The 14,922-nt window shown below is 31.7% G+C and overlaps 1 protein-coding gene across 1 annotated transcript in view; it reads right to left on the bottom strand.

Moving 5' to 3' along the window:
• RapGAP1 (Rap GTPase activating protein 1) overlaps nucleotides 1-5,114 on the bottom strand; it is a 74,059-nt gene extending 68,945 nt beyond the window's left edge. Inside the window, exon 1 of the mRNA XM_088240135.1 lies at nucleotides 4,939-5,114. Within this exon, the coding sequence (XP_088096261.1) occupies nucleotides 4,939-4,993 (55 nt within the window). The 5' untranslated portion in view covers nucleotides 4,994-5,114. The remainder of the gene's footprint in view (nucleotides 1-4,938) is intronic.
• Nucleotides 5,115-14,922: the final 9,808 nt, after the last annotated feature.

Consider the following 14,922-nt stretch of genomic DNA (forward strand, 5'->3'; position numbering starts at 1 on the left):
AACTGCAGTTTTCGTTCCGATCAGACAAGGGGAAAAGGGCAATGAATATTACCAAAAATTCAATCTATTTTAAGCTTTATCAGAAAATCATTTTTCAAAATAGATTATAGAACTATATCACACCCCCAGTAAAGTAAATGGGTAAATAAGTACACTGCTGTTAGTCTAAATTTGTCTGTTTTGACTTATGAATGCAGTTTAAAACCACATGTTTTTTTCTCTTTCTTACGAGTACTTACACTCATGTATCTCAACGTTTTTTTGAGGGAGATATACCACAAACTTGAGTTATCTTTGAAATCAATAAAATTTAGCAAAATATCGAAAAGAACAGTGGAACAATTATGATGCTAGTGTTCTCCCCATATTTTAACCGTCAAATAAGTAAATATCACAAAAAGTACTGCGATAAAAAGTAATATACATTAAGTTAACGAGCATTAATACTGTTTTTTTGCTGTCCTGCAAAATGGCCAATTTAGACATACCACACTGTACTTCTGCACCTACATACATTTGTTTAAGATTGTTTTAATATTACGAGTTGAATACCCTTACTGGATTTGTAATGGAAAAATAAACCATAAAAGGGAATTTAAATGCATTGCGCAATAACTTCCAGTAAGATTCTTAGCTACAAAATGATTTTAATTTAAATGCATTTCTCAAATTAGTTAATAATTACAATTAAGACGTCTTTTTTATTTTTTGTAGTGTCGTTAAGAACTTATTATTGCAGGAAGTGTTACCCAAACAGAAGTCTCATGTTCTAGGGGAGAAAATTGAAGAGGTGTTCAGAGTTATGAAGTACTTTGCACTAATGAACACAGTTTACAGCTGTTCAAATCTAATTTACCTGGAAGTTATTATTACAGATATACAGCTCAATAATGCTGGCGAATTTAAATTACCTTTCAATCGTTTATTTAATTAATAAGGAATAAATAATACTGCTTTTAACGTAATACACATAATAATATAGATAATAACGTATAATAAAGACACAACATATCAAAGATTTTTAAAATACATCTTTTAGAAAATAGGAACCAAGTTGTGAAATAGTGGGGTTCGAACTTTGTACCTTTGATTCATCAGTCAGTGAGACGTGTCCGTCCACGGGACCACGACCCGGTGTACAATCTACTAAATATTTTTTCACATTTCAACACATTTTTTTATGTATTTAATTTAAAAATAAATACGTGAGTTGACTAAACAATATAATAATTATTGATTAATAATTTAATCACGCCATTCCACAAATTCAAAATCCAAACAGTTAACAGTACAACACATCTTAATAAAAAAAATGATTTCTAATAAATTTTAAACTAAAATCTTAGAAAATAGAATAAAAAATATATTTACGTCCACATGTATTTAAAGGTACAATTGCTTAAATGATAGAGGTCAATGTGAAGGTTATCTTGAAACAAAGTTTTTCTAAACAATTCACCAAACATTTTCTTTCTATCTTAAATCTTTTCCCAAGGTAATCAAGACTTAGACCTTTGGGAATTTCGCCCTAAGTATCCTAGAATTCGATTTATTCTGCTTAAACACACAAACAAATTATAGGCTTATGTGTGTAGGCTTTAAGATTACGTCCAGTAGCCCTTTCAGTAAGATGGATGATCCATACGAGACTACACATGTATTTAACTATAGCATATGATGTGTTTAATAATGATTCAGGAGAAAATTCGCATGTAAGAGAGCCAATTTTGAAAAAGAAAATTGATGGAAGATTCCAAATCAACGTGGAGAATTGATAACATGAGTCATCTTATTTACAATAAGTAAATGAGAGTGAATGTCAAAGAAATACAAGTTTTTAACTTTGTTTAATTTATATAATCGTTTGTTAAGTAGCAAAATATCATATTTTTCTTTTTTTCCATAGTAATAAAAGTTTTTATATGTTTATAGAATTTAAGAGATAAGCTTCTGTATATATATATTAGAACTTAACTAGAAGCACCTGCTGACGAACTGCATTTTATGCAGTTCAGTAGGACTTGATAATTTATATGTTAATTTTTGTATATTTTTGATAAATAAAAAAATAAATAAATTATCACGATAATTTTGATTATCTGGACCTGCATTACAAACAAACGCAAACGGTGGGACATTATTTAACATTATTTACTCACGAACTCATTTAGTCCATTTATATAATATAATAAAATGCGATACTTTTTTTTTATGTATAGGAACTATTAAAAAAAACACAACTAAAGAAAAAAACAACCTCGAGATAAGATCGAAAAATAACAATTTTCGCCTTAATATTTGTAGTTTTAAAAACAATATTTTTAGCTTTTAAAAAAAATGTTTCAGCTTAGAGGTTAGTAAGTTTTTTTTCTTTATTAGCAAACATCGGCGATTCTCTTACAATTATTATGTAAGGCGTAGTATGTAAGTTTCTTACTTCCTGACTCGCTAAGTATAATAGTATATTAAGGTACGAACTCCGATTTGATATAAATGTCTTCGGTTCATATCTATTTTGTAATTTACTGACATTTTTATAGGTGTGTTCAAAGAAAATCGCTGCATCATGTCAGATAAAAAGATAAAGGAAATAATCATAAATAACCAGAGGAGTTCGAAAGAAACTGAGATTTTTACTGTCAACAGGTCTGAGCACGTGAACTTTCGACAAACAGGACATAAATCACTTTTATCTTCAACAAAAAGGATAAAATGAAGGAAACTTCAGTTGCGTTTCCCCCCGGAATATAAAATGTGTATCCGCGTAGAAAAATACATTGGCACTGAGGGAATATATTATGGAAATAAACAATTAAAAAATGCTTCAAAATCGATATTAAATACTATAGAATAGTTTAAATACTAATGTTTAATATATTTAAGAATGTAAAAAAGTTAATTATTATAATGCTAGTTAGTCAAGCTGATACAGTAGCACGGTTATCTTCATGGCATAACTTAGAAAGAGTCGACATGCATGCGTCGCACTCCGAGTATGAACACAAGTTGGTACATGATTACAACACCAGGTTTACTAGTATGGAAGGGCTAGCTGTTCCTAGATATTGCAATAAATATTGCAAAAGGATACTGCAATACAGTATGCCTAAAATATTTAACATGTTACTAATCCATATTAAAAATACTGAGTTCAATACAGGAGTGAGACGTTTGCTCAAATTATGGTTAATAGAAAAAAGTATTTTGTATTAGTGATAGTTATTAATTTTTGATAATGTAGTATGTAATGTTTTTTAGTAAAAATTTTTGTTAATGTAGGTTAAGTGTGAATAATCGATGCAATTTATAAGAACCTGCTGACGAGTTGTATGTATGCAACTCAGCAGGACTTTAATTTAAGACTATTTTGTAAATATTTTTGAAAAAAAAAAACTTCATTTAGTAGGGTTCTTTCATCAACGATGGTGGTGGGTGTGAAGGTGAAATACAGCGACGTGTTGGTATTGCCGAAAGTGCTATGAGTCGGCGGGTGAAGATTTGAAAGAATCTCAGTATAACCCTTATCACTAAAAAGAGACGGGTGAAGACCTTGGTTTTTTCAGTGTTCATGTATGGCGTGGAGTGTTAGACACTGAGAGAATCTGAAAAAATAAAAAACGTAGCTTTCGAAATGTGGAGTTTGCGGCAAATGCTGCGGATCCCGTGGACAGCCAGATGTACAAATATATCTATACTCCAGGAACTAGACATAAGGGAAAGACTAACATCCATGTGTGAGAAAAGAATCCCGCAGTTATTTGGTCATACTCCAGAGGGAACCCTGATACTTTGGAGAAACCTATCCTCCTGGGAAGTATCGAAGGGACAAGGTCGCGTAGACGTCAACCGAAAAGATGGAGCGGCTTGGTTACTGAATTGTCAGGACTGTCACTGACAATTGCCTATAGAAAAGATCGAGACAGACTATCCACAAATGAGCCATGCCTGGAGTCGAGCGTGATCACCATCCACAGACATGAAATACGGATTAGAGAGAGAGTTAGTCGAGAACGATACATAAGTTTGAAGTTTCTTAAGGGAAAAAAGTTTGAGATTAATGCATATTTAACATTTATTTAAAATAAACCGTTTTAAATTAAAACAGTTCAGAGAGATAAGCAAAGTGTAGAATGATTCTAAAGTTTTAAATACTAGTATAAGCGCCGTTGAAACGATGGATCATTCAAACGAGGCTTTAAAAATTGACCATAATTGAAAAATTATTTAAGTATTATTAAAATAATCTGTGTCTTAAAGACACAAATTTTAATAAAGAGGCCAAGGTTGTATGGTTAATATTTCTAAATACATACAAATAATATATATAAATAATAATATTATGTGTAGTATTACGAGAGCTTTCGATTTGGCACAAGAAGTGATGATATGTAAACTTGACGGTGGAGGCCAAATATCTGTAAAAGGGGAACTTAACATCGTGGGTAACTATTGAAGTGACAAAATAGTGAGATTTAAAAGACAGGAACTTGTTCAATTGCCAAAGATCTATTTTAAGCTGAAAGTAAGATGTAAAGAAGCAGTTTAAATGGCAAGAAAAAAATATTAACGTTTCTCCCTAGGTGCTTTCATAAAATAAGATTATAATTAATATAGTTAGTTAGTATAGTTAAGTAAGATTATATTCATAAATATTATTAAATTGATTGGACATTTCTATGTACACAAAATGTGTATTGCATGTATGGTTATGTTAAATTTTGTGAAATCAGGTAGGTTTTTGATGGTATTCAAATGCTTTTTTCATTAATTGCGATACAAAAATACTGTATTTACTACAGAACGATTGGTCAAATAGGTAAGGCTAGAAAGTGTTGGGTTGGGTTGTGGTGGGTTAGAAATGGTCAGGTTAGGTTAGGATGGAACGAAAGGGGTGAGGTAAGGTTAGGTAAGGACTCAAGAAATCAGTATCCAGATTACCTCCTTTCTCGAGAGTGTCTTCCAGCAGGCGCCGGCTGGCGAAGCATGGCGGCATGCGGCGCAGGGAAGGAGGCGAGGGCGGGGAGCAGGGAGGCACCCGCGGGGAGGGGCTGCCGGCCCCACCTCCCGCGCGCTCCTCCACGGGCGGACCCGCGGAACGCCGATTCGTTGGCTGCAACAAAAACAAATAATATTAAAACCTAAGAAACATTAAGATAAAATAATTTTAAAAATCCTTTTTTTTAGAAAAATAACTAAATATTAACGTTTCAGCTGTGTTGCAAAAAACAACATATATGCGGAATGTTTAGCAATGCGTATGTATCCGAAAAAATCCTTGCCAAAGAAGAAGTTCTTTGTAAGAAATATTTGAGTTCTTTTAATTTACAACAGTATTTTAATTTTAGGGCATTTTTTTGTTTTTTTAATTTTAGAACGTGGAAAACAAGTTATGGTAAAGTGGAGCTCGAACCACGGACGTCCTGATCCGAAGTCCGCGATGCTATCCACGGAACCACAACCCGTATTAACAGTTAATTATAATTCAATACTCAACACGTATGTTAATTCTAGGTGAGAGTTACATAGTGTATAAAGTACCTACATAAATACAATATTTCACCTACTCAATTACGAGAAAATTGCCTAGGCTTACTTTTTTTTCAAAATAGGTAGGTACACGTGGCGAAAATAAGTGTCAACCTTTAAAACTTTTACGTTAACGTAACTATTTATTTTTTGCATGAACGTACGTACAAAACTATTATGGTATGATAATATCTTTGTATATATAATTCCTCTGTACGTGTGATGTCACCGTACTCCTTCTAAACGCCTTAACCGATTTGCGTGCAGTTTTCAGAGAAATATAGATCTTTGCGCTGTGCGTGTTCGTAGATATTAAAATCTTCAATCTAATATGTAAAAAAGAAGTAAGGAGCATACGTGTTTTATTCTTTGATCTACCATGTTTGCATTCGAGGAGAATGCATTTACAAAAAAATGGAAAGATGTTATTTTTTTGTTTAGTTTGTTTTTGAATGTTTACTAACAGCATTTGTTTTTTGTGGATCGCAATCAGATTCTTTTCTTGAATTCCTTATAATTTCTACCCATTTATTTCTTTTTACTGGATTTTTGGTAATACTAAAATAATATTAAATTCAATACATTTTCAAAAATCGTTTTCTTACATGAGTACACCCCTCTATTGGTGAAAGGACCGGAGTTTGACGTTTGCAAAAAGAATGCCATATTTGAAAAAATATTTATTTTATGTTTTGAAATTCAAACATAAACAAGTACCTATGTACCTACTTAAATTTAATATTTTAATACTATCAATTTTACGTTTTGGAATTTAATCACAAACAAGTACCTAGGTACCTGCTTATCAATAAAAATTCCTTTTCCAAGCTAATATCAGGCAAGCCAACGTTCGGGCAGGACAACGTCTGACGAGTCCGCTAGTATTAAATATATTTTCTTGGCGTAAGCAATGCGGGGTGCGCAAAACACAATACGCAGTATAAAAACTAAGCTGTTAAGCCAGGCTATATTACTTATACTCAACCACACCACGACTACGAAATACCGGGATTTACATTGTCAAATGATAAAACGGGACTTAATTCCCCGATGAATAAAATAATTACGTGACAATATGGTCCTAAAGTAAGTTCATCCGCACATTTTTAGGCCAATTTAATCCCGCGATTTGCATCTAAATGAGAAATTTAACAATGGCAAACGGTGTATGAATGCCATTGGGAAATCTGGCATACAAAACGGTCCATTCACAGCTGCACACGTGCCGTACAGTACATAACTCAAGCTAGTAACCGAATTAATCCAAATTATGAATACTTAATTGTATGAGCGAAACATCGGTGATTAATGCACGCGATTCAACTAATCAAACTTTGGTCGGGGCTAATATAGAATTACTTATATAGCGGTCGGACGGATTGCTTCGGTCAAAGCTGCTAATCGAGATATATAAGGTTTATAGCTAAAATAATGTAAATATTATTTTTAATGAATGGTCCAATCATGATAGAGAGTTTTGAACCAATTAAATTAAGTGAAATTTTACTTATGTAGAACAAAAAATTATAAAATAAAACAATTCATGTTGAGACTGCTTAAAGTAATTCATTCATAGATGGCGCTTTTATATTTTTTTTTACTAAAAAATGCAATTTTTACGTTTATTTTCAATGGAAATTTCACAAAACTTGGTTTGCGGAAAATATAAATATTTCATGACAACTATGTCGAGAATCGGAACCAGAGACATCTCGCATGGTAGGCAAACGGGCTGATCATTACACCACGAAGCCGACATTACACCATTAGGGACATACCTTTTAGGGTTTGATAAAAAAATATACGGAATATTTTAATTTCTAATTTAAATGCGCAAATGTAAGACCCTGCTTTTATTGCTATATTGGTAAACATGTTTTTGACAATTTAATTAATTTTGTCAATTTGTAAATTTTCTGCCGTAGTTGCTTTTTGACAGACATACTAGTAAGATGCGTTTTGGTGTGATCGGCGAATTTTCATAATTCCAGAGCGAAAATAAGGGACGCCCGCTCGCGCCTGGGGTGGTATTCCAAACCCTATCGCGGCCGTTTCTCGTGTATTTACATACAAAATACACGAGAAAAACTGCGAACGCGGTTTAGAATAGCACCCCTGGTAGCTTTTTCGTGACTTATCGACAAAAAAAAACAGACCGCATTGACGCCTCTGTCACCGTATTCACCTGACTTGGCCCCCTGCGCTTTTTCCCGTTCCCAAAACTGAAGAGGGCTATGAGAGAAAGTTTCGCAACCATAAAGGAGATGAAGATCGAATCGCTGACAGAACTGAAGGTCATACCAAAAGGGCTTGGAAAAAGCGCTGACGTGTATCATTTCCGATGATGGTACCTTCGAAGGGGACAATATTAATATTGAGGAATAAAGATTTTTAAAACATACACAAATTCCGTGTATTTCAGAATGTAAATATGTTCAGATAATTTATTTGCGTGAGGGTTTGCTATCGGTTTGACCAGTGTCAAAATTGAATCGCACCCGTCTCAGAATGCGTAAATTATGAAGCTCGTGAATGTAATTTTGGTAATAGCTTTTTCACCATTTGGAAAGAATTTTTTCAGCTAAAAATCAGACGTGATAAAGGAATATATCTATAAATTTATCAAGCTGGCGTCGCGGGTGTGGGGTTTTTATTTTCTGCCCTATTAACTTCCACATGGGGTGTGATTTTATGAAATTCAAATACAGCGGAGTGTGATTCTAGACTTTATGGTTGCTTCGTAGATAATAAAGGTTAAATAAAATTCAAGCTGCCCAAAGTTATTCCGAGTTAAAGAGGAAAGGAAGATCACGAGAGTAATAAAGTTATTTTGAAAAGGGATAGAATTTCCAAGACGCGATTCAAAATTAAAAGTGTCATTTTTTTTCATTAACAAAAAATGTAAGTTTATTTCCTAGTACATGGATTGTTTAATTTTTTTTTATTTTTATTTATTTAAATTTCATTGATAAACCCTTACGAATTACATACATTTAACAAAATATTTTTACTTTTAAAATTCACATTCTACTGTTAATAATAATATTTTTAACATCTTTTGTAAAGGTTGTCTAAGTCTTTTGTTTAATTTTGTCTGGTAGTTTATTGTATAATTTCAGTCCATGGTTTATTAGTCTCGATTGTCCCTTTCTCGTTTTAAAAGGTTGTTTATGATATTTTTCTGATATTCTTGTATTGTGTTCATGTTTACTACAGTTTTAATTCTTCGTCTACAATTGCATCAGTGGCTAATTTATGAATAAATTTTAAGGATTTTAGTTTAAAGAGTTCAGTTACATTTAATTGTTTAATTTGTTTCAAAAGTTCTTTAGTTGCTGTTAGATAGGGTCATATACTAACTTTAATTTTATAATAACTAACTTTAATTATAATAACTTTAATTTTATAAAACTTTTTAATTAACAATGAAATAAATCTATCAAACGAAATCGTAAGGTTTAATTGATTCAATAATACATACTTAACTGGTTGACATTGTTTGCAATATAAAATTTTATTTTATGTTTATATTTATGTTTATTGTTATATTTTTGTTTATATTTATATTTATGTTCATGTTTATATGTTCATATGGTAGAATTGGCTCTGCACTTTATAGCCATTTTACTGGAATAAAAATTTAAATAAAAATTTAAATAAATAATAATAAATAAATTATCATACGCGATGTCTATTAAATTGATTATAATTGTCAATTCCTAATTAACAATATTACATAAATTTCAATCGATTGAATGTTTCATTTTGCGTTGCATTTAAAGTTATGCATTACTTACCATTTTTAACAATAAATAACCTTTTAGATGAAATATTAATACAAAATAATATAAAATCATTTTTATAAAGATTTTCTTCGATTAAAATAGGCAGGACTAAAGTAATACTTTGTATCCATTTCAGGTGGTATCCAAAGGTCGTGTCCTGATCCTCGTGTAGGATAAATCATTTGAATATTTATTCAACTAGCGCGTATATTTTCTTTTTGAATCTCTTGGGAAAATCCAACGGCGTTTCGTAAGCCGCATTGTGAGTAACGGGTATGTCGACGCGCGTCGCGTTGCCGTCACGTCGGTCGGGACGGTAGCCTCGTTGGAACCTCCACAACGCCGACGCAGACGTCCGGAGTCGGCAACGGCGCCGTGTCGTATTTTTGATAGATGTTGAAAATCTTTAGATATTTTACTCATACAAAGTCATAAATATTAATTTAACATACATACTATTATATAAGTCAGAAAATATAATTAACTATTGTAAAATTTTGGATAATTAGCATATTTAGTGAGGACGTATAAACTCAGATGTCAAGCCATTGCCGGTGAGCGCAGTGCAAATAAGACTCTCGTGAGGTATCCGTAGTATACAGCCCAGTCAAAAATATCACCTCCGCTAGATGATAAAAAATTGCTGTGTTCTTTGTCTTTATTAGAATGCCGAATCGTCGTACACTTTATTTTTCAGAGGCATATTCCCAAAACGTAATAATTGACTTTTTGAGCGCTAGTAAAGTGTGACAATTCGCATCCGTATAGTTGAATACAGAAGAATTATTAAGGCGTTCATGTCACACAGCTTAAAATAATTTACACAAAATAAAATAAAATTATTTTGTTTAAAATCACTAAATTAAATATGATTTGCAAACCGGTTTTGGAAGGCGGCTGTTCCCTTGTCAAGCGTAAAAAAAACGTTGAAACAAAGTCCGACATTTGATCTAATAAAGTTATTTAAAACAAAACAAATATACATATGTAGGAATAGTTAAATCGTCAAGCGTAGAAAATTATTCAGGGCTTAAAATACTTATTTCACAAATAAAATTTTACTGAAAATATAAAATAATGTAATTTAAAATTTAACTTGAATATCTTTATACATAAATAAGGGTACTTAATTACTTCTAGGTTACTCAGTGAAGGAGAAATTAAAGATGTACGTTTTCAGATTAGATTAATCTACAGGAAACTGCGTGTTTTTTAAGGATTTTTGGTTTCTCGGATAAGATGAATAAGATAGAAGATTGATGGATAAACCTCTTCGGGTGAATGAAAATTAAACAGGGTGTTTCATGAAAGGTCATCTGATCCACGCTACAAAGGGGATAAAAGTACTTATCTAGTGAAAACTTAAACCCTTCATCCGAATTTTCAGGAAATAAAACATTTTTTAAACATATTTCATTTTTTGTTTTTGGTATCTAAACCAGGTGGAAAAAGTGCTATCAATAGAATAATTTACTTCGCATTTTCATAGAAACATAAATCAAGCGGTATTTCAAAAACTTTTTAGTAAAAATAAAAACATGCATTTTTACGCTGAATGATTTGCCATATTTGTGATAATCCGAGCATTGTTTGCAATGTGATAGAGTGTTGAGTGCCAAAAATCTATGACTACAAATAAATTAGTATTGTAAGTACAGTAATTAGAAAAATTAAAAATATTGTTATTGAGTACTTTAGTCATATGCACACAGCACTTGAGCGATAAACAATAGTGCAATTCTAAAAGTGACGTTTTTTTTAGTTAAGTGTAGAGAAATGTTCCTGAACAGTTGTCTTACAACGAAATTAACGGCATTATTCGTAAAAATATTAATGTGGTTTTAAAATGAACATTGTCAGTCTTATATAATACTCTTTTTTTACTTGAATTAAGGACGCAATAGTGACAGAGACGCTATTGTTATTAAAAACATAGTAACAGTAAGTGAACTTTAAGCTACGCCATTGATATTGTGAAAAAATGTTAGTTTTAGCGAAGGTACGAGTGTAACTGCTCTCCTGTAGAAATAAGTTGTGTCACTGTAATTCCGTGACATACTTATGTAATAATATGCAGATATTCTTGTAACTATTTTTTAAGTTTGTCTTTCTATGACGTTTTTTATACAAATATTTTTCAACTAGTTAATTTAACTCTTTTAATTACAGTAACTACACTTCATCATATTATTTTATCAGTATAAATTGTTAGATTCAGTAAAATAAAATAGTAGTATTTTTTATGTTTTGCGCAGTAAGATGGCGAAAGCAGTTTACAAAGCTTATAGGTATATTTATTTTTAAAATTAATGAGTGTTAAGTTCAGATTAATATTCCCACGAGCCGTAATAACACCTTAATATGATAAAACGAACCAGCTATTTTTCATTTCATATCGGCAAGGCGATATAGGCGACACTTTATGGCTGCCATAACCTGAAACTGGAAGAGAGGTTGTCACGAGACTTAAGTTTTATGTTCAGAAAACTGCATTGCTCGGGGGAGTTAGTTAGCAGTATTTTTTTTATAGATGAATAATTTTTATTTATATTTCATGCAAGATGCAAAGGCAAACAGGGTTAAAATCGGGTACCTACCAACTTATGAAATAAGTTTAAGATGATACTTTAATCCAAAAATGTTGGATCTGTGCGGTTTTCATCTTTTTCGAAAAATCTTTAGAACCGGTATGTTTGTAATATAAATGGAAAATGAAAATAAATTAACAATGTTTTGAGTATGTCCAAATGTCTGCAGACATGCTGGATTTCCTCCCTAGGGAGTTATTTAGATCTAAACTTGTTGCAATAGAGGAAAAACATTTTTGTAAAGGGTTTATGGAAGTCTAGGCATTTACAGGGCTTATGACCTGGTATTGGCTGGTTTAAGTGGCCACTTTACACAATGTTTCACCACTCTGCCCATGTTTAAACATCCACCTTTCTTTAACTCTTCTCAAAACACTGTTGGTTAAACTAACTCGTAAAAGAAGAAGTATAAAAATTGAAAAAAAATGTTATCAGGCGTTGCCTAGTAAGTGAATTGGTTCAGCAGGATGAATCTCACCCACATGACAAATATTTCAGCTCTTTTACTTCACAAAAGTCAACAGATGGAAGAGTTGAGGAAATGTAGTTGTTAAAACATAGTCAGAATGGTAAACGTTACACAGTGTGTAAAGTGCTCACTTAAACCAGCCAATGACAAGTCCTGTAAATATCTAGACATCCATAATACGTTCACAAAAATGTTTTCCCGCTCTGTTGCAACAAATTTAGATCTAAAATAAATTAGTTAAATTATAATGTTTAGTTTATTTGTATGTTTATTTCATAAAATTTGAATGGATGAAAACATGAGATTGATAAATCAAGATCTAATTAATTTAAGTACTGCTCTTCTTATTGGTTATTATAGTTTACTTGGAATGGGTCTGAAACCATTCTACTCTTTTATTTCTGGACAAAATTATCTTTCACTAACTTAGAAATTGTTTAAGTTGTTCAAATATTGGCTTTAGTTACGTCAAGGTGAAACTATTTCACGACCCTTAACATAGCTGAAAAACTGGCTTATCATTTGACCATGAAAGCGGACTAAATATAGTAAAACTAGCATTTTTACAACTGACTTAATCTAAGGGATTTTGGTTTTATACATCTTAATTTAACCTTATCTTCGAGTATGAAAACAGAACGAAAAAATATATCCTATTTGCCTATTTTCCGTCTTTCAGTTACCGTTGACGATATTAAGTTTAGCGTAAAAGGGACCGAAAAGCAATATAATTCTAGTTGGTTCTGTGTATTTAGTGAACAATTAGTTGTCGTCAGGTTGTTTAGGGAAAGCTTTTCTCGTCTCTTATTTCCATTATTGAAATGCAGAGGATGTTTATATGGACCTTTGTGGCAGAGTGGAGAGAGACAAATAACTACAGACAAGGTAATAGAAATGTAGGAAAGGGGACATAGGGGACACTATTTTTGGATCACTTAATCGCCAACATTGAGAAGAAACTATCTTTCTAAATTGTCACATTTAACTTGATTGTATTATGTAAATATATTTTTTGCTCGTAGTTCCTCTGAAAATGAATTCCTTATCAATCTTTATCGTTCAGTTATTTATCATACAATTTGTAAGGACGTCAATCACTTTTTCTTTTAAAGAATGGTAAATTTTCTAAAATAAATTATTAAATGTACTTCTAAAAACGTAAACGGTAAGTAGACTATCATTTGATAAACTCGTTTTTAATTTACATTTGTTAGAAATAATAATTTAACGTTTATTTAAAGTAAGTTTAATAACATACGTAGTCAAAATATTGTTGAGAAGTAATTACGTTTAAAACTGATTTATTAGAATTGAGATTTTTAATTTGATCAATTTTGCAGCGTGAAAATTTTAAATAGACAGTAAGAAAACAGTAAAAGTCCTGCATTAGTATCACATTATGCAATAAAATAAGGAAATGTGAATGTATTATGAAGAAATGTGTTTGCCATTGTTGAATAGACTGAATAAGTCCGTAAATAAATAAATAAATAAAACCAGTATGATTTTTTTTTTAAATAAGGCTTTTTATCTAAGTTAGGCAACATCACTTTTTATTAGAATTAATAGAAAATCATATTATAGTGAGATGTTTGAAGGGGTATTTTAAAACCTAAAGCTAATATTTTTGTTTATTAAGCAAAATAATCGTAAGGGGCGCGGGCGAGTGGCTAACTAAACTTTTATATTTCCGCGGTGAAAAGTTCTGTAAAATAATCGTATAACCGTCACATAAACTTCACATAAATATGTAATCACTACACAGCGGTTAGTAGAACTAACAACTCTACATGTGTCTTAATAGGAATGGACTTCCACAAAAGATACCCACCCCTCATTTTATAGACCGTTGAAACGGTAGTAAAAAAAGCAGTAAATTGTTTTCAAAATACTAATCAAGAATATTTAAATATGCATTTTATTCGTTTTAATAGTTTGAGATAGGTACCTTTTTGGTATCACGTATACTGGATATACGAATTTGCAGGTATTTTGCTTAGTACATAAACCTCGTTTAAGAAATTAAAGTGTAATTTCCGAATTCAGAATCCACGGTGAAAATCTAATAAAACGGTTTGTATTGTTTTGTTAAGTTACGACCTACTTATATTTGGGTTTTAACTAGTCAGTTTTTCTCAAGCTACCTGCTTAAAACCTTAAATGTTTATATTGAGATCGAGGTTGTATTCGGATTTTGTTATATTGTATTATGTTTTAATAAAAAAACACTTAAACAAAACAAAGAAAATCTTACCCATGTGGAGTTTTCGATTAACGATTGACTCCTAAAATATCGGCGACACTCGTGCATTCTCATGAAACCAATTTAAATACACTTCGAAATTTTTTGAATATCAACAGTATTAACACGTTAACTAAGCAACAAGTGATATCTACGCGATGAAAGAGAACGGAAAAGAGAACGCTCGGAAGCTTATATTGGTAAGAAGGAAAACAAACGAAAAAACGTGGCAGTCGAATCAGTAACACTAACACAAAATCAGTAATGTTTACCGAACTCACTCGCGTCATGCGAGCGTCCTCCCTCTGTTCT

The sequence above is a fragment of the Micrasema longulum genome, unplaced genomic scaffold (assembly GCF_059751315.1).
Source record: "Micrasema longulum isolate JH-2025_06_02 unplaced genomic scaffold, ASM5975131v1 h1tg002355l, whole genome shotgun sequence".
NCBI classification, from domain to species: Eukaryota; Metazoa; Arthropoda; class Insecta; order Trichoptera; family Brachycentridae; genus Micrasema; species Micrasema longulum.